This window comes from Danio rerio, chromosome 7 (genome assembly GCF_052040795.2).
Source record: "Danio rerio strain M-AB ecotype USA chromosome 7, GRCz13ab, whole genome shotgun sequence".
Lineage (NCBI taxonomy): Eukaryota > Metazoa > Chordata > Actinopteri > Cypriniformes > Danionidae > Danio > Danio rerio.
Window position 1 is genome coordinate 6,308,901 of NC_141027.1, and position 21,100 is coordinate 6,330,000.

The window sequence follows — 21,100 nt, forward strand, 5'->3', positions numbered from 1 at the left end:
GCAGTGTTATAGGAGTTGTCTGATTGGAGCATGTGAATTGGATAATGCGGATCTAGCCGCTAGCAATCATAAGCATGTGATCCTCTCGAAATTAGTTTATATATAAACTTCATTTAATTTTTTTTTATGTATGTGAGTGCCGTGAAAGGTGTCAGTTTAATCTGGTGCCATAAAATCCATCTGCTGCATCTTTCTTTAAAGAGCACTTATGACGAAAATCCTCTTTTGTAAGCTGTTTGAACAGAACATTTTGCACGAAGGAGTGCAATCTCCCCGCCAACCGAATTGATTGACAGCCTCGTATTAAAATGTCTCCATAGTAACGCATATAATCATATCCACAAGACAGGACGTGCGCAAAGCAACTGGGATTAAAAGATCTGTTCAGCGCTCTGTGATCATCAATCATCATAAAATGTGATCAAGAGTGAGTTTTACAAGTTTAAAACGTTTCTAAAACAGAGCATGTTTGTAAAGAAAAACAGCTCCAGTGTGTTCAGAGCAGTAAATCTAATATTCTGAAAGGTATAATAAATAATCTGAAGAGTATTTTGAGCTGAAACTTTACAGACACATTTTGGAGACACAAAAGACTTATATTAAATCTTGAAAAGGGGTAATATAGGTGCCCTTTAACAATGTAATACCCCAGGGGTCTCAATACAATGCAAAAAAATCAAAAGGCTGTTTTTTATTGCAAGTATTATCTTCTGTAGGTAATGGATAAAATATGGTATTTTTAATAGTTTAATAAAATGAATTACACTTTTGTAAATCACCAAGGGTATACACAAGGCAAATGTGATTAAAGTTGGACAGACAAGGACCTCAGTACGATGAAAATAAGTAATTTTATTAATTTATTCCTGAACGATTAAGCCATTTTGAGCTTAATTATAAATTTAAGACTGATGCAAAATCAGATCAGATGATTGGATTGGAACTAAATGCAAATTTGTTACAAAGTTTTGAATATTCAAATAATCAATAAAGACCATCATTTGAAAACGTAACCTTCATATTTCATCATCAATAAGCAGTGATATCACATCACCAATACAATCCATTTGGTCTACAGCATCCAAATAATGATAGGAAATTGTGATGCTCAAGTAAACCCGAATAACCATTAGAGAGAGTTTAAATTATGCAGACTACATTGAAGTCAATAGTAGCTAAATTAATTTGAGTCGAATTAAACTGTGAGTTACTAAAAAGAATTACAGTAAAACTTCAGACTTAGTCAGAAGAAGAGGTGCTCCCCAAAAAGGCAGAAATTAATCTAAAGTGCAACGGTTGCAGACTGTGGACTATAACACACAAACCTTTAGTGTCTTCTTTTAGACATCAAGGCATCCAAAGTTTAAATGTTCAGAGGCATGTGTCAAAAAGTGCTCATCAATTCCTCGTGTATATGTACTGTAATTAACCTTTGTGTGCTTTTGGGTCGTTTTCATCCACTCTGGGGTGATTTTGAGGCTTTAATTGGCCACAACTTTCTCTGTGTTTCAGCAAATGGGATGATTTTAGGTGACATCTTATTTTAATATGCATATATTTTGGGAAAATCCTTTGAAAATTTTCAAAAACTCAACAATACACACTTGGTGGTTTGACTGCTTTTATTACAGTGTGTCCGCGGGGTCCTAAAAAGTTTTAAAAATTGATAAATCATTTCAGAGAAATTTAAGGTCCTTAAAAACTCTTTAATGCTATTTTACATAGTATTAAATTCGGTATCAGTATGTTAAAGTTAACCCCGACTTCAATCTTTGAATATTAGGATGCTGTGTAGTTTAGGAAATAAAAAAAAATCTTGCTAGATTTGACATCAAGCTGCTTTGTTTAGTGCAATAACCAGGGAAACACTGTTATTCCTGCTGCTGTAAAGGCTGTAAACATTTTTATTCAGTATATAAATATAGTTTTAGTTTAGGAATTGTTTCTTGCAATCAGTATTTAGTAAATATACTGCACGTTGAAATGTCAGCAATGTTACTGGTTGAAACCTAAAGTGGAGATGACTAGGCCCACACGGAATCTGCATGCGCAGAATTCTGCAGTTTTTTAGCCCATCATTGATTCTGTTTATTTACTTAAGTAAATGTGTAAATCTATATTTATTCAGTTTTTAATTTAATTTCAGTAATATTATTGACTTGTGTGAAAAATGTTATCTGATTTGTATACAGTGCAGTTTGTACTGTCATATTTTTTTGTAGATATATTATTTGAGAGATTGCTTTGTTTACCAAATAAAGTGAATCTAATTGGATTTGCATTTTAAACATTAAATAAACGTTCAAAAGATATTATTTTTATTTCATTTATTCAGTTTTTAGTTACCATACTCCCAAAATAATTCAGCAAAAATATGCAGATTTTTACCAAAATTCTCTGCAGAAGTAGCAAAAAACATCCACAGATTCTGTCTGGCCCTAGTGATGAGGTCTTAAAATATATGCAAAGAGTCTTAAAAAAGGTCCTAAAGGGCATCTATGGTAAAAAATCTACTTTTCAAGCTGTTTGGACAGACGTGTATAGGTATAGTGTATAGACCGTCACATTGGGGTGATATAAACACACCCAGTCCTTTTTTTTTTTTTTTTTCAATTTAACACCAAAAAAAACGGTGGACTAATTGGAGCGGTTTTCAGAGCGACCGCATCTTTACGTAGGAGTCTGATCCCCCCGCCCAGCAAAATTGATTGACAGGCACGTCAACATATCCTCAGTTTGTTGATTCACGTCCGCCATCTTCAGCGTGAGTCAAAGCGATGTCACCAAAGGAACACCCTTGCTTTATTTTTAATGTAAGGCTCATTGGGCTCAACACAAGATCAATATTCTCCACATCATCGTCAATTGGAATTATCGGTTGTTTCTTTAGGTGGGTTTGCAAACGTGTACTTTCATTGTGTCTACTGTAGCGAGGCAGAGGGAAAACACATACACAGTAGCGTTGGGTTACAAACAGGGGTCTGTTCTTCGTACCTTGCTTAAATGATCTAAGATTATTTGGCAGATCCTGGATCTGTGGCGGTGCCCCCGTGTCAACAAGCTTGGCCCCCCTAAATTTGGACGCGTATTTTTGTGTCAAAACGCCAAAGAGAAGCGAGATCAGCCATCGGTGGCTGCGCGCTCTCAGTGTCGTGCGCTTTCTCTCTCTCTCTCTCTCTCTCTCTCTCTTTCTCTCTCTCTCTGTCAGTGACGGTGCTGCGCACTTCAGTTCTTTGCATTTGTCAGAAGTTAACCCAAATTGACAAAGGTAATAAAACGATTCAACTTCAGTCATGTTTATGTTGTGAAACACTATCAAAATGTCCACTGTTGATGATATTAGGATTCTGTTTTCAATAGCGATTTCAAAACTTTTATTATAGGAAGTGCTCGGCTATGCAGAGGCTATTATTATTCAGAAATTGACTGTACATAATTTTACGTTAGGAAATGCAGTCTTGAACTTACAAACGGCAAGTACAGGAGAACAGATGAAACAGTGATCCAGTTTAGTTTTCAGTCACGCTCATGTAAAAGTCATATTCAACTCGTTTAGTTTTGCCTCCCTCATTCGTTTTTGATTTCAGCCGTGACATAAAGCACGAGTCATCAGGACATGATTTATTACAACACGTTTTTAAACATAATAGTTTAACTAACCAAGTTTTATAATAACTATACTTTTTACCTTTCCCATGGTGACAGTGCATGATATTTTACTAGTTATTTAGGAAGATAGTTGTATACAGACAAAGTCCCTTTAAGTATTCTAGTCTTTGATTCAGATTAAAGTGTAATTTAAAGACTTAATTAGGTTATGTTAACTAGGAAAGTTGGAATGATTAGTCAAATTATTGTATAACTGGTTTGTTGTGTAGATGATCAATAAAATAGAGTAATTCTTTATTAAAGAAGCTAATACCACTGACTTAAAATAGTTGTTTTTTTTATTTAAAACTGCTTTTATTAAAAAAATAATCTATAAGAAATAACACTTAGATTAATTATTTGTGTTTTATAGGAAATACTGTGAAAATCTCCTTGGTTTGATTTAGATCACTTGGGAAACATAATTTTAAATTATTGGGAGGGGAAAAAAAATTGACTTCACCTGCATCTGTTAAAGTTTACAGGTGTAAAAATGTGCCTGATGTACTTGAATGTTAAAAATGTGTTCTCCTACAATACAAAGTTACTTTTCAAATAAATGAACACTGAAGATTATTTTCGAGTTTAAGTTATTTAATTAGCTTATTTATGAAGACAGGGCAGCACGGTGGCGCAGTGGGTAGCACAAAAGCCTCACAGCAAGAAGGTTGCTGGTTCGAGTGCCGGCTAGGTCAGTTGGAATTTCTGTGTTGAGTTTGCATGTTCTTTCCGTGTTGCCGTGGGTTTCCTCTGGGTGCTCCGGTTTCCCCCACAGTCCAAAAACATGTGCTATAGGTGAATTTGTTAAATTGTCCAAGGTGTATGGGTGTTTCCCAGTGATGGGTTGCAGCTAAAAGGTCATCCGCTGCGTAAAACATATGCTGGATAAGTTGGTGGTTCATTCTGCTGTGGCGACGCCAGATTAATAAAGGGACTAAGCCGAAAAGAAAACTAATAAATGAATGTTTATGAAGACTGCAGAGTGATGCATAAAAAAGGACTGAATAATTGTTTAAATAGTTTGTGATGTATGTTAAAGTGTGCCCCCTAAAAGTAGAAGTGGCCTCTGCCCGGCCCCCCAAGTTACGCTGGTCTAGAACCGCCACTGCTCCAGCTGTGAGCGATCCGGTGCTGATGAGGTGATAGCTGGGGTGAATCCTAGACCAGGGCGATGTGGGCTGTTTCCCAATATGCGTTCTTCAGCAGTCTTGCGTCCTCGTGTTCTCGTGAAACGTCATCATCAGCTGCCTAAGTTCAGTTCCAATACTCAAGACCGCAAGTACGGAGGACGCGTGAAACTTCCCGGATGTGTACTTGATATCGAGGACACACTGATGCAGACTTGAGCACCGAACTCGCTCTGGAAGTCCCAGAAGTCATTGCAACTGGAGGTGGAAAGCGCTGCATTTTATTTAGATTTATTATTAAAGTTCAGAGATATTACTTATTTACATCAGGAGTTTCCCTAAATGAAACGGTGAAAGTAAACATTACCATGAGTGCTTCAAGTCGGTGGCTGAGCGCCACAGACAGCCGCCAACTTGGGGCGCCGTTGTGTGTGCCCTGATGGAAATCTGTGTTTAGAGTTCTAATATGCATGGCGTGGCGTGATGATTCCGGACACTTGATATTTCTGCCGTGCCACAGAGAGTGTCTGGTGTGCTGTGTTGCGGCTTCGAGCGGTGCATTCGGTGCCTTAGTCAAAGTTAATTAAGTGTGCGTGGTTATTAGTATCGGTGTACAAGCTCAGCACTTGAAAACTAGCACGCAGTTGGCTGTAAAACCATACTAAGTCACAAATGATTGTGTACTCTCTGCTTGGTCTGTGTTAATAAGTTTGACATGGTGTCTTTTTTATTGCATCTTTTCTACAATATGTTTATATTGTGTATATACTTTCTCTCTCTCTTTCTATCTCTCTCTCTCTCTCTTCTCTATTATATGTATATTTGATATTTTTGGTATTTATGTTATGAAGTGTTCAGTGTAAAACCAGAAGTCTTTTATTTTGAATTAATTACCATTACGGATATAAACAGACACAGAAGATCGCACATGATCACGGCGTCCCAGCTGTGCGGTCTGCTACGGACTAAAGGTTTAGCTTCTGGTTTGATTGGAGAACAAGGTACTGACACTTCGTTTAATATGTTTGTTTGTTTGTATTGAGTTTGTATATTGAGTTTAAGTGATGTCTGTTTTTTTGTATATGGTTTTCATATTTGCTTACATTTGGTTTCATTTTCTCTTTGTATACAAGCTCTTACGGTGTTTGCCGTACAGTGCAAGGTGTACGGTGTTTGGCCTATGGTATAAGGTGTTTGATGTTGACGACGGCGTCAGTGAAGTGAATGCTGCACTGAAATAAATCATGGAAAAACACCAGTGAAAGAGTCAATCCTTTATTGAATCAGGGAGCTACAGTCTGTGTCTGAGTTGTACATGTATGGCTAAATGCTGATCCTCTCATTCATGTTGCTTCTCTCTTTCTGCCTGTCTGTTGCAAACACAGAGCGGGTGAGCTCTTGGCTCCGCCCCCTTTTTACGTTGGGCGGGAAGCCGAAACTAATTTTCATGTGAAGCAACACACCCCTAAAACAGCAAACTGTGTACACGGCCCCAACATAACACTTTTAAACACATTATAAGAAAAACATCTGAACTGTGTGTTGAACTTAACCTAAACTGGCACACTCAGAACAACCATAATATTAATATTAAATCATAAAAAAGGGGTAAAATATGTGCCCTTCAAAATGTATTAAATTTTAATCTCTGACACCTGTATATACCCAGGATAATATTTGTGGCTGTTTTCACCCCATTGACTTCCATTACAATGACTTTTTCAGATTGCATGACAGCATATAATCTTGCATTCATGATTAAGGCACTATGAATATTTACATTTCCGAAATTTAATACTTCAAAGACAAACTTTGGTTCTGTTTACTTTTATATTTAAAACTTTGAATGTGGCTTATGTGCCACATCTGCAGTGTAAACATAGATACGTGTTCTGTGTAAATGAATGGCTCCTTACTGTAACACAGAAACTGTGGAAAAAAATAGGGTTTCGTTGCAGGTTTGAAATGTTCATACATTTTCATAACATGTGGTTCAAACAATATGTAAAAGAAAATAGAATAATGTTAAGTGCATTGTGGGGAAAAAAAACGGCCATGAAATGCAAAAATTGTCATCTTTTATTTATTCCCAAATTTATTTATTTTTTTTCATGTTTCCTAATAACTTGTGTCTGTTCAGTTCCTACAGAGGGACCTAAAGCTGTTCTGACTGTTCACCCTGAACTACCAAAGATACTCAGAGAAGACACTGTCATTCTCAAATGTGATGTACAGGGACAAAACTGGAAATACTTATTTAAATGTGGAGATAAAGAGCATGAGTCTAAGGAGAAAGAGTTGAAGATCCGTCTAAATTACACACAGACATGCAAGTGTCTTGGCCGGACACTTCAGAATGGAGACTCTTCACAATGGAGTAATGAAATGAATCTGCGTGTGTTTGATATTATAAGTAAGTGATATTCACTGGTATATTAAAAAGGAGAATTTCTGTTCAATAAAAGAGAAAATAATCTATTCACGCTATGGATCAAATGATATCTCTGTGGGGATCAAAACCTTTCATCTTTCACCTTTTGAATCCTAAAACTATTGAACAACGTCCATTTTTTTCCTAGAGCCATTTTGCAAAAAATGTTTGATTCACTTCAAATGATTTTAGGTACCCCTAAAACGGTACACAATAAATGTATATATACATTTAGGTACCCCTTAGCTATTGCACTGAGTCTTTTTCTTCATAAGAGCAGACAAAAATAAGCTAAAGGGAATATGGAAAATTGTAAGATCACACATGTGTGTACATTAGACAGACAAAAGACATAATAAGAGTCTCCATTTTTTTTGTTTTTGTAATGTGCCTTTTTTTGTTGAGGGTTTAAAGGTTATATTAGATAAACATGGAGGAGTTGTACAAATAAAATAAGCTGAATAACGAGAACTGTTCAGACAATTTTAATAGTAGTCAATAGATTATGACCGAAAAATGTATAATAACCCAAGGTCATAATGATATTTTTACAGACAAACCGATAGTAACCATTAAGCCGCAGAGTTCAGTGTTTACTGGAGACACGGTTACTCTCAGCTGTGATGTGGGACCATTTACTGGACAAAGGATTACTTGGTACACAAACTTCAGCACAATAGGAGCTGGTGATGATACTAAAACATTGACAGATGTGAAGATCTCTAATGGAGGAATGTACAAGTGTGCTGTAGAGGGAGGAACACAAGGTCCAGCAGTCAAGTTAACAGTAACAGGTACATGATGTATTTACCAAGCATCTGTTCATGAGATAAGTGTCCTTTTAAGATTCTAAAACTGATTTAATCTTGAGGTCATGTGTTACAGAGCGACCCAAAGCTTTATTGCATGTTCAGCCTGATGGAGGTATTTTCAAAGGACAGACGGTCACTTTCACATGTCACATACCGGATTCAGACGTCACTTCCTGGAGCTACAGCTGGAATAAAAATGATTCAGTGATTCAGGACAGTGAATCTCAGGAATACAAAATCAGCTCTGTTGATGAATCTCACGCAGGTCTTTACAGCTGTAGAGGAAGAGAAACTAAAGGATCACGAAACACACACACCAGTGCTCAACACACACTGATTGTATCAGGTGAGAGTACTGAGATCTCTTCACACAACACTCAACCTCACAATTCACAATCATTTACAACTTTAAGTCAATAATAAGCTGTAAACAACTTGCTAATTTGTTTTTAAAGAGACCCTATTATGTTTTTTATTTTTCAAATAAGCTTCCCTGCAGTGTGTATCACAGCTTTAAGTGAATGAAAATATCCAGCTGAGGTTTAAATCTAAAAGTGCAGTATGTTTAAAACTATTGATTCTTTAGCGAAATAGTCGACTCGGAGTCGAATAAAGAAATTGAGTTGGGTTTGGATCTTTTGTTTGAACGCGTCGATGTCAACACAGTATATCACCAAATATGTAGTACTGTATCCGGTAAAATGTGAACGCGATTTCCCTTCAGATACTAAAAGAAGCTCGGGGGATCACGGGACTGATCATAATGCGAAGATGACGATCACTGACATGGAGATTCGTCTGTGGGTTTAACCCTAATAAAGGGTTAAAGTTCATTTTCACAATAACACCCCAGTATAGCCAACCATGTGCTGTTTTTGTTCCTGTCATTTTTCTGATTTTTGATACAATAACCTACGCTGCAACGCGGAATTCGCCAGCCATTTGCTAGTGAAAAAGCAGCAGAGACTATGGGACTTTGTCAGTAACTGTTACAGTTTATATTGACACATTTCTTCTTTCTCTGAATCATAACATGCTAGTGTTATTAAAATTGTTGCCTCGTTTTGTGTAGTTAGCAAAATATGTGTTTAATTGTGTGTTATAAGTTGTAATTACCCTGCGCGGCTTGTAATCACATACCTATTATAGATCAGTGCTTGTACTGTATCTCTCAGGTTAAATCGGTCTGGGGCTGTTCACATATTGTGTCCAAAATCACTTTGAAAATTTGACTTGTGCTTCTTTTAAAGGTTCAAGAAACCCTGGATCAGGGGCGTTTCTAGGGTCGAAAGGGATAAGGGGCTTAGCCCCAAAGAATTACCCCCCCCCCCCCCCCAAAAATTAATTCACCACTCTAATATACCTAATCAACTCTAATCTTATTAACAGGATTAAAAATAATTTATAATAAATAAAGGGTTTTTGTGACTTGTAACACCGAATAGGATAAAAACCATTGATAAATGAACCCACTTCCCATTTACTAGTCTGTTATGAGCCATATCATACCTCATGAGCCTCCTATCTCCTCCTGATTTGCAGTTTCTGTTTGTTTTTTGAAAATGTAATGTTCTGCATGTCTTCAAATCTGAAAATATAATTTATTTTATAGTGTGAGTTGTTATCCAATGTAAAACAAAGCTATAAACATGTTCAGTTGGACAGAGTGATTAACTGAGGTGTAGTGTTGTCAAGATACTGGAATTTCTTAGTTCAATACCTTGCAAAATATTGATATTCAATAGGCTACTATTTTTGACATAATAACAACTTTATCAAAAATAGTACAAAAATAAAAATATAAAAAATTAATAAAAATAAAAATTAAGATCTATATGCTAGAAATATGTTTACTTTAAATTTCTTCAGAGGAATTTTTTTTTTCAGTTTTCCTCAAAATAGGGTTGATGTGGGTGGTGTAGCACTTTAAATGCATGTAATGCTCGTTTCATTCATTCATTGAGCAGAAATTCCATATTTGCCTCACAAAAGTAGAACATTCTAGGAAATCCCTAATATGGGTGAAGGCATCCAGCTATTGCTGTAGTGGAATGAAAATAAGATCTGAATAAACATAAAAAGGCTTTAACTGATCATTTACACGACTGCGGCAATAAATGTTTTATACAGTTGAAGTCAGAATTATTAGCTCCTTTGAATAATTTTTTTTAAAAATATTTCCCAAATGATGTTTAACAGAGCAAGAAAATTTTCACAGTAGCCTATATCTGATAATATTTTCATTTTGAAGAAAGTCTTATTTGTGTTATTTCAGCTTGAATAAAAGCAGTTTTACATTTTTAAAAAAAAATTTAGGGTCAAAATTTTCAGCCCCTTTAAGCTATATTTTTCCTATAGTCTACAGAACAAACCATCGTTATACAATAACTTGCCTAATTACCCTAACCTGCCTTTAAAGCCTTTAAATGTCACTTTAAGCTGTATAGAAGTGCCTTAAAAAATGTCTAGTCTAGTATTATTTACTGTCATCATGGCAAAGATGAAATAAATCAGTTATTAGAGATGAGTTATTAAAACTATTATTCTTAGAAATGTGTTGAAAACAATTTTCTCTCCGTTAAACAGAAATTGGGGAAAAAAATAAACGGGGACTAATAATTCAGATTTCAACTGTATGTGTTCTTCCAACCGTAATAGGTATTTTCATAAGAAAGCCGATTTATAATTCGATGCTAACTGACATAGCATGTTACAGTAGAATATAGCTATACAGTAATAAGCTAGATGCGTAAACTCACTGTGATTTAACTATTACAGAAACAGATATGACTTGCTATATCATATAGACCTTTTTCATGGCTGCTGCATGTAGGGCACCATAGCAACCAGCGTCTTCCGGTAGAATGCTAAAAACTTCCGTTTACAGCGTGTACAACTGGTGATTTGCTCTCCGAAAATGGGTTTCAATAACGTTTTTAATGGATAACAGAGTGTTTTTGTGACACACAACTTAGAAATGTGTCTGTTAAAGCCGTTATAATCTGTCACATGTGGTTCAAGCACGTCAGAAATACGAGAAAAACGTTCTCCTAGTTCACGTGTCTGCCGTCAGAAATACAGTGTGTTTGTGTGTTCCCGGCCTGTCAGCTGTTAGCTCAGCGGCTCTTTAACACACACACACACACACAGAGAGAGAGAGAGAGAGAGAGAGAAAGGGAGCGAGAGAGACAGAGAGCAAACCATAGTACTGGCATGAAACTTAACAGGTATGAAAGACCAATAAAACAGAAAAATGAGCAATAAAAGTCTGTTACTGATCCTCTGCTGGCTGATTTGCTGTTCATTCTAATCGCGAGCCGTTTGTGTTTTATTTCGTGTGTTGTTTTCACCACGGTTTGTGTTTTTTTGTCATTTCGAAATGACACTAGCCTATATTTTCACTTTGTCACAGTTATTAAATCAGTGTGTCAGTGGCACAGTACAGGCTACGTGTGTGTGTCAAGCATTTTGCTGAATTACATTAGTTTGGGCTGGTTATATATTTGAAATAAAGAGAAAATGTTGACTTTAGCGATGACGAGGCTTCATTTAAACTGCAGAAGATGTCGTCTGACAACGAGGGGAAAACGCCTCACAGCAGCTGTTTTCCATCCTATTAGATCGCATTTCTTTAAATGATCAGTCCAGGAGATGCTGCTGATGGACAACAGTGTTAGTTCAAAGAGGATGAAAGCAGGTAAAATAGATTAAAACTATCGTTTCAAAGCTGTCCAAATGTGACTGTTTACACGCATCAGCTGCCGACCGGAAGTTCTTCGCATTCTCCTTGCGCATGCACGCAAAGCATAATGGGTAATTTTGCGTTCCAAGAAAAAGGTCTATAAATATGCCTAGATATCTATATCATATCTATTAGGTATCACAGTTTACGTTTTTTTGACTAACTCGCATGTATTTACATTGATATGCTGCACATTTTACTGATTATAGTTATTTTATTTCACCAAAACTCCACACATTTTATACTGTGGAAACAAATAAGCTTTAAACTATTCAGTTTTGCGAAAGAGTTGTATTATTACCTCATTAGCTTAAGCTCCTCAAAATAATCAATGAAGTGCAGTGGCGGGATTTTTTTAACACCATGTGACAACAGAGCCCCTCCCACCTGCCGGTAGAAACAGGTACTGCTGAACAGCTGACGATTTAATTACCCGACACAAACGCTGCATTAAGTGGAATGTTCGTGATGTATGTGGTAATTTTCAGTACTTAGATAACAAAAAAAATGTTAAACAACATATTTTTACTTAAAGGGCTATGAAACCCCCTCGTTTCAGCAGGGTGTTTTCACACCTCTACTTTGGAAAAGGTCAGAAAAGTGGGCGTGTCCAGTTCTGTTTAGGGGGGAGTGTTTAAGGAAGAAAAGAGGCTTGGTGTGGGAGTGTCTATTTGGGCACGCGCGAGTTTCAGAGTCAAAATACACACACACACACACACACACACACACACACACACACACACACACACACACAGTAGCAAGTGATGGTGTTTAACCTACATGGACATTTGTAGTGGAATTATTTGCCAAATTTTTAAATGTTGGACTTTAACTGCAGTTTGGCTCTTTCATTCAGGGAATTCATTCATGTCCCTCGCAACAAACGTGATATTTGATTCGAGGATCTGCTCTAAGCGTGTATTTTTTATGCAATGTTTGATACCTCACGGCGAATGAGAGAAAAAAAAACTCCGGAAGTTTCCCGGAAACTTAGATGCACACGGCAGGTAGCGTCAGAAAGCCGCGTGTGTTATTCCGGTCACAAAATGCAGTAAAAATCCTACACGAGGTTAAAGTTTGGTTGTGGTGCTAACATGTTTACACTCTGTGAAATAGTTAACTTAGTTCGATACGAACAAACTGAATAAACAAAGAGCACTGCTCGCTCACTTACCAAATCTGTAGAGACAGGACAATCACCAGCAACTAGAGCCGCGTCTTTATTTAGAGGACACTACAAGCGAATCCGGATCTCAGCGTTTGCAGATGAGAACAGCTCTCAGGTAAACAATAATCCTCCTTAGACACGCCAGTTATTGTTGTCGAGCGTCGCGTACACTGTTAATCCACACGTGACGCCAGCTGAGCTCTCACAGAGAGAAAATGAAAACGAAACTTAACTGCAGCAAACAATAAAAGCAACACTTCACGCTTGTTTTGCCAACTCAACTTGGCGTCTGTGTCGTGTAAACACTGTGACAGTAATGAATATTAATGAAGTTGCACAATAGAGCGCGCTGATTGGTTTGAACCAAGCCTTACTCATGCATTAATGCATCACACTGTAAGACGTAATAAGACACACTCTGGCACAGACGCCCAGTCTGCACGCTGTAATACACGCTATTATCTCATGACCGTGACGCAGCTTCAAAAATTCGTTTCAAACAGGAAGTACGAATTTGCTTAAAATAACGCAAAAACAACCAATTTACACTTTTTAGTGAAATATAGGTGTCCTAATAGCGTTTGTAGCAGTGTGGGACACATATACGACTGTCAACAGCTCAAAAAATGTGTTTTGGTGTTTCGTGACCCTTTAAGTGCAACATATTCCAAGAGATCAGGGGCTTTTGACAATACATCAGGGGCCCCCAAAGCCCCAAACCAACCAACCCCCCCCCCAACACCCCTCTCTCCTACGCAGCGCCACTGCCCTGGAGTACTTTTTTTAAGATGTTAACAAATTTGTGTGTGTTGAGCATCAGTTAAGGCACAATGTTAGCATCTGTCAGCTTTAATTGTGGGGAAAACTGGATAATTTTGAGCTTTTGTCAGCTAATTTCAGCTTCCGGGTTTAAAATGATTTTTGGGGCAGGATCCACATCGGTGACGTAGCACAAAACTGCAAGTGCAACGATGACGCGTCGGTTTCTCATTATTATTCATAGCTAAGTTTTCTTATCCTATGAGAAGAGCCGGCTGCTTAATTATTCATTACTGCACGTGCTTTCCAAAGGCAAGACAGACCTGCCAGTGCTAAGCTGTGAGACCCTGTGTGACCCACGGCACACAGTATTTAGCTGTTCATAAAGTGTTTGTTTCCATGATCCACGGGGTTTGTTGCATGTTTCCCTTCGTGATGCTGTCAGGACCGATAGAGCAAAGGTGTTTGTCTGCAGCAAGAATTTTTGTCGGGAGAGCAGTACAAGAATTAGAGAATGGATCTCATTGTCTTTTATCAGCTGAGTTCATTCACATTTAGACACATCGCCGAGCTGCTGTGTTTACCTAAATCCTCCAGATTACTGCAGTTACTGTGCAAAGTCAGGTAGGACGAGGAGCAGGTCTTGCTAGTTGCGCCCCTCTGGCCCACCCGGACCTGGTTATCAGAACTCTTCCTCTCACCTAACAACCCCCTACCATGCCGATGGTGTTGGTTAATACCATAACTCAGGCTAGAGCACCCTCTTTGAGGCATGCCTATGCCCTGAAGTTGTGTATATTCACTGAGTGGTGCGCTTCTCGCCGAGAAGACCCCCAAACTTGCTAGATCAGTGTTGTGCTTTCTTTCCTTCAGGATAGGTTGCAGCGGAGGTTGTCGCCCTCCACACTGAAGGTTTACGTGGCTGCCATTTCCGCTTATCATGAAGCAGTGGATGGCAGCAGTGCGGGAAGGCTTGACCTTATCATCCGGTTCCTCAAAGGCACGAGGCTATTAAATCCACTCTGCCCCCATCTACATCCACTTGGGATCTCTCTGTAGTGTTTTCAAGCCTGCGCAGAGATCCATTCGAACCACTCGACTCACTTTGTCTCACATTGTCCTGAGACTCCGACCTGGATATGTGCCCAAGGTTCCTACCACACCATTTAAGGACCAGGTAGTAAGCCTGCAAGCGCTGCCTTCGGAGGAGGCAGACCCACCCCTTTTTTTGTTGTGTCTTGTTCACGCTTTGCGTATTTATATAGACCCTACTCAGAACTTTAGATCCCCTGAGCAGCTCTTTGTCTGTTATGGAGGTCAGCAGATGGGAAGTGCCGTATCCAAACAGAAATTGGCCTACTGGATAGTGAATGCCATCTCCCTGGCTCATCAGAGCCAGGGCAAGCCGAGTCCCCCAGAGGTGAGAGCGAACTCTTCTCGGAGCATTGCAACTTCTTGGGCGCTAGCACGCGGCGCCTCTCTAACAGACATGTTCAAAGCTGCGGGCTAGGCAACACCTAATACCTTTGCTAAATTTTATAATCTGCGAGTGGAGCCAGTGAATGAGGAAATTTGTTTTGGTGTTGTAAAACGCTTCCTGCGCCTTTCTCTCTAACACAGAGATATGTGCGATTTCTTGCTCTGTCAGTTGAGTTCCCTGCTTGGCGAACCCTGTGTAGATCCTCTGAGGCCCCCAGCATCTGACTTAGCGGAGGAGTCAGGTGCTTGGCCCGTTACATTTTTGGCATGCCCGCTGGTCAGCCTGCGTTCTGGATATAGGTGCCTGCTATGTATGACCCCCACTGGCGATCCCATATGCTTCACTCAGCCACGGTTTAGTTCCCTCTCTTAGGTGGGCTCGTGTCTTTCCTCCCCGCTAACCATCTATCATATGTGTACTCCTCCTTCTCGTGGTTAGTCCATATGTCTTCTTTCCACCAAGTCTCCCCTTCTGGGCAGCAGGTGGCCTCCGCAGCATTCTCCCCATCGGACTGCACGCTTTCCCAACTAACTGTCATATCTTAAATTCCTAGAGTTAACTAGGTGTATTTTTACGACTCCCCGAAAAATATATCTAAGCCTGTAAACCTTCTGAGGTAATTAAGGTAAGTTAGGGCCCGAGGGCATGTTGGAGGGCTGCACCTCTGGTGATGTTGGTGCACTCACGCCGTAGCCTGGCAAACCTCTAACCAGTGACGTGGTAAGGATCAATCGCTGTGGCGTTTTCCATACATTTCCCCGTAGTGGAAGTTTCCGCATAGCATTAAAGTTCCCCTCCTGCGATCATTTTTGATCGCGACTGGCAAGTCATCCGCTGAATAACCTTTTTCTGAGTGCCTGTGAATTGCTTTGAAAATGAAATCAAAGCTCAGACAAGTAGGCACCAACCAATCTTTTAAGGATAGTATGGTGTATGACTTGCTCAGTTCAGAACTGGCACCCAGCAAAAGGTTATTCAGCGGATGACTTGCCAGTCGCGATCACAAATGGTCGCTAATATACTCTACAAAATGGAGGAAACCAAAATTCCAGCAGAACGCAACACAAACAAGGTTTCTATCCATTGCTGAAACTGGTGTGAATTAAATTGAAGTAGTAAAGAAAAGCGGAATTCTCTGCTTTTATGGTTTCCCTCAGGTTGCAAAGCTAAGAACTTAGCAAATGCTAGAAGTTGAATCCACTCAGTGATAACTCTCCTTAAACTGCTTGTGTGTGTGCATTTGTGTGTTTATGTAGATTAGTATGTTGTGTTATAGAGTAGCAATAAAGTTTTGTTTCTTTTTAAGATCCGTGTTAGTGTGTTGTGTGCTTTATAAGTTAATGTCTCCGCTTCAAATAATGCTACCTTGCTCATAAAATAATTAGATACTGTTTTTATATTGTTATTGGCCACATAATAATTTAATACAGGATTGCTTTACACTCACCGTTCTATTTGATGCACAAATTACTAGGTTATGTGTAAGCTTTGAATAATTCTACGTGAATCACGTTTGAATCTTCAAATGTGATTTAGGGTGCTTTCACACCTGTGAATCGATTCAGTTGTTCCGAAACAGAGATTACAATTGTTACATTGTTGCTCTTTGCTCTTGGAGCGGGTCGCTTTCACATTGCAAAGTTTCTAATCGGAACAAAAGAGCTAAAACAAGTCACGTTTGTATAAACTCTCCTCACATTCGTCAGAGTGTCAGGGTTTATTTTGCAGCGTCCCACTAAGCTGTCAGGAGAGGTGGCAGTTTGGTGGTGATTGACAGGGTGCACGCGTGCGATGTGTCTGAGGAGAGATGCGGTGGGGAGGGGTGAGAAGGGTGCCTATTTGAGGACCGGGAGGGAGACGCGAGATTACCGGGAGATCATCACTCGTTTGCGGGCATCCGGAGACTCGCGAAACTTCCCGCCATACTCATAATTCTCTCTTCATATAGCCGTAAGCCTATTACATATCCATAAAACACTGTGATATAACCGCGCTCGGATCGGATCGCTTTCTCACTGTAATCGAACCGCTCCAGGGTTCGTTTCAATCGAGCCGAGACCACCTCATTCAAGCGACCTCGGAGCGATTACTTTGGCGTGGAACAGAGCACGATTGTCCTGTTCACATATGCCAAACGAACCGCGCTAACTGGGCAAACGAGATACATTCCAAAACAAAAGTGTAGGTGTGAAAGCACCCTTAAACCAAAGAGCTGATTTATACACAGATAAACTAAGAAACAATTTATTTATGGGATTAAAAGGAGGGCTTAGAACAACAATATGATTATATGCATTGTGGAGAAACCCTGTTAACAAAAGATACACATCTTCATTCTCCATTTATTGACTTGCAGTATATTTGTTTTCTTTGGGTGTTTTCTGTTAACCTGTGTTTGTACAGTTCATACAGAGAAACCTAAAGCTCTTCTGACTGTTCGGCCTGAACCACCAAAGATACTCAAAGGAGACACTGTCACTCTCACATGTGACATACAGGAAAAAGAATGGAAATACGTATTTCAGTGTGGAGATAATGAGCACAAGTCTGAAAATAAAGAGTTGAAGATCACTGTAGAGTCCACACAGAAGTGCAAGTGTTCTGGCTGGAGGCGATCATTAGGCCCTTCTGAATGGAGTAATGAAGAAACTCTGACTGTGTCGGGTGAGTGAAAAAAAAACATGATCTTGCTTAGATAAAATAAACAGGCTCTTTGAAGTATATCTGCGTTAAAAAAAAGAGAAAATCAAATTTAAAGTGGAAGAAATTTAGCAATGCATATTACTAGGGGTGTAACGATACACCCAGCTCACGATACGATGTGTATCACGATATAATGTTCACGATTCTATATGTATCACGATATTTGGAATAAAAATTGAAAATTAAACTGAAATGCAAATTTTACCAAGTAAACTATTTTTTATGTATTTCTTTTGTTTCAACTTGTTAAACTGAACCTTCTTTAAGAAAATAAATTAAACAGGCCTGTCTCTGGAAAATAAAACAATTTAAAAACTTCTTAAAAATATTATTGAAATGACAGAGACAAAATTAAGGAACAATTTAAGTAAAGGTGCAAAAAAAAGCTTTCTGTTTAATTGAATTTAACAGTAAGAGCTTAAGGCTTTGCTTGGTCACTTGTGTTTTTTGTGTGTGCAAAAATAATCCACATTTCCAGGTATTTAATTCATATTTAATTAAATTCATTTAGAGACATCTCTAATTACAATTGTGACTAGTCAAAACTCATTTAGATATATCTGCAAATATTTTTCTATGGAAGTCAATGGAGGAACATGACTAGTCATAATATATTTGCAGATATTTCCAATCTGATTTCGTACTAGTACAATTGTAATTGCAGATATCTCTAATTGTCATTCTGACTAGTCGAATTATAATTATGACTAGTCAAAATATAATTAGAGATATCTCTAAATATATTTATGGATAGTCAGAACAAAGGTTTAAATGCTAAAACGGCTTGCTATACGCGCGCGTCTATCAAAGTCCACCCTCTGTAGTAACCAACAGCTCACGGTCAGCTCACGTCATGTGTGATTTTGCGGCGGGAACATTATATGAAGACAGAATGATATTGTAGGGTGAATTGTACCTTATAAATACAGTCTGTGACTCTTTCAACACCATTAGGAGGTATCCATGTCGCTGTGCAAAGTATGTAAATCACTGTGAAGACTTTAAAACTTAGGATGTTTGACCCAGTATGCGTGTCACAAAGCGGACGAGTCTAAAGCAATGACTGTACAACCGAAATGTTGCCAGACGTCTGATTTTGAGAGGATGGGCCATCCTCTATTTCAGCTCCACTCATCTTGGTTTGCTAACATTACTGCTGCTGCAATCTGAACTCACGTGCGACAGCAGGTGGAACGTAGCTCACGTGCAAACAGCTCAACTAATAAGAGAAAACGGACGTCATATCGTAATCAAATCGTCATAACGCCACGATGCATATCGAGACATTTTTGCATCGCAATGAATCGTACAACGATAAATCGTTACACCCCTACATATTACTGCTAAAAGTTTGATATATTTACTGCGGGGAATTTGCTAAACGTTTTTAATAAACATGATTTCAATGATTTTTAACATAAGAAAAATCTATAATTTTTACTTGATTTGATATTGTTAGCTTTTCCCATAAATATTTAGTTTTTTTTTCTGTAAATTCTGTTATTAAAACAGTGCCTTTATGTACAAAAGCTGGCACACATTATTACTTATAAGATAAATTATATAATATACACTTTTTAGCCTTTGTGCTTTAGTTTCCCCACTGAAAACATGCAAGAAAATGCACGTAAAATAATTATATATATATATATATATATATATATATATATATATATATATATATATATATATATATATATATATATATATATATATATATATCATAAATCGTTTTTGAAAGTGACATCTGAGTTTTAATAGACCTCTTAAAGGGGACTTATTATACAAAAATCACTTTTACAAGGGCTTTAAACACAATTGTGTGGCAGCAGTGTGTGAAAAAGTAATTTATTGTTTTTTATAAACGGTTTCCCTATTTACTTATGGTTTTAAATTATGTTATGGAACCTTGATCTTTCTTGCAACAACTTTTAACCTAGAAGAGTCACTTTTATAAGTATTTTTGGGTTGGGTGTAATGTGTTACTGTGGAACTAATTACATTTTTGAGGAACGCAGTAATGTAATAAATTACATTTTGCATTTGTGTAATTTGATTGCAGTCAGTGGCGGATTTCAGCATGGGAAGTGTGGGTGATCGCCCAGGGTGGCATCTTGCTAGGGGCGGCATGCGCGCGCTCACATTTCCCAGGCGCACCAGTTTAAAACCGTGTGTCATGTGACAACAACTAACCGATCAATTCATCTTTGTAAGAAATAAACACATTTCAGTAGACTAATTACTTCAGACAAACACAGAACACCCAAACACTGCAGTGCTTTTGCATACTATGGATGTCAATGGTTACAGGTATCCAGTTTTCTTCAAATGTCTTTTTTTGCATTTAAAAAAGGCAATCAGGTTTGGAACAAGTAAATGATGAGAGAATTTAAAGTTTTGGTAAAACTATCTCTATAGCTCTTTTGAATATGTCAAGCTGCTGTGATCAACCCATTGCAGTCTTTCTCAGTAAATATTACATTATGGAAAGAGCTGCAGTTTATTTTGTATTTTATAGGTATATTTTATACGTTTTAAAAGTAACTTCAAATTAGAGTAATTAGTAATCTGATTACTTTTTACATTTTGTAATTAGTAATGTAATCGGATTACAATTTTCCAGTAGTAATGAGTAATTTGTAATCGATTACTTTTTAAAAGTAACTTACCCAACACTGGTTTAAATCATAGAACTCAAACTGGATTCCTGGAGGACCGCAGCTCTGCACAATTTTGCTCCAACCCTAATCAAACACAGCTGATCCAAATAATCTAGGTGAGAGAACTACTAGAGATTAGGTGTGAGTTAGAGGTGGCTGAAGCTAAACTATGCAGAGCTGCGGCCCTTCAGGAATTGAGTTTGAGACCACTGGTTTTAAGTAATATATCTGGGTTGAAATTGTAAATTACGATACAAAAAAAATGTGTAATAAACTGCAATTTTCTGTTATTTTGCAAACTTATTTCTCTACATATTATTTCTTATATTATTTTAAACTACTAAAATTGTCAATAAAAGTCACTTTGTTAAACTGTAGGCTTGTATTTTCAACATCAAAAGTGGACAGAGCCGAGATCAACATCCCATAATGCAATTCACAACCGTAAATAGACTGAAAACACTTGTGAATCACAAAATACCTAAACTGATCATTAACAGATATTCTTTAGAGCAGGGGTGGCCAACCCTGTTCCTGGAGAGCCACCTTCCTGCAGATTTCAGGTGCAGC

At 38.0% G+C, this 21,100-nt stretch overlaps 1 protein-coding gene across 2 annotated transcripts in view; it reads left to right on the top strand.

Moving 5' to 3' along the window:
• Positions 1–21,100, top strand: part of si:cabz01036022.1 — a 45,442-nt gene that overhangs the window by 18,004 nt on the left and 6,338 nt on the right. For both annotated transcript variants that reach the window (XM_087260279.1, XM_087260278.1), the window contains exons 5-8: positions 6,916–7,188; positions 7,761–8,000; positions 8,092–8,364; positions 17,571–17,831. In XM_087260279.1, the coding sequence (XP_087116405.1) occupies positions 6,916–7,188; positions 7,761–8,000; positions 8,092–8,364; positions 17,571–17,831 (1,047 nt within the window). The remainder of the gene's footprint in view (positions 1–6,915; positions 7,189–7,760; positions 8,001–8,091; positions 8,365–17,570; positions 17,832–21,100) is intronic.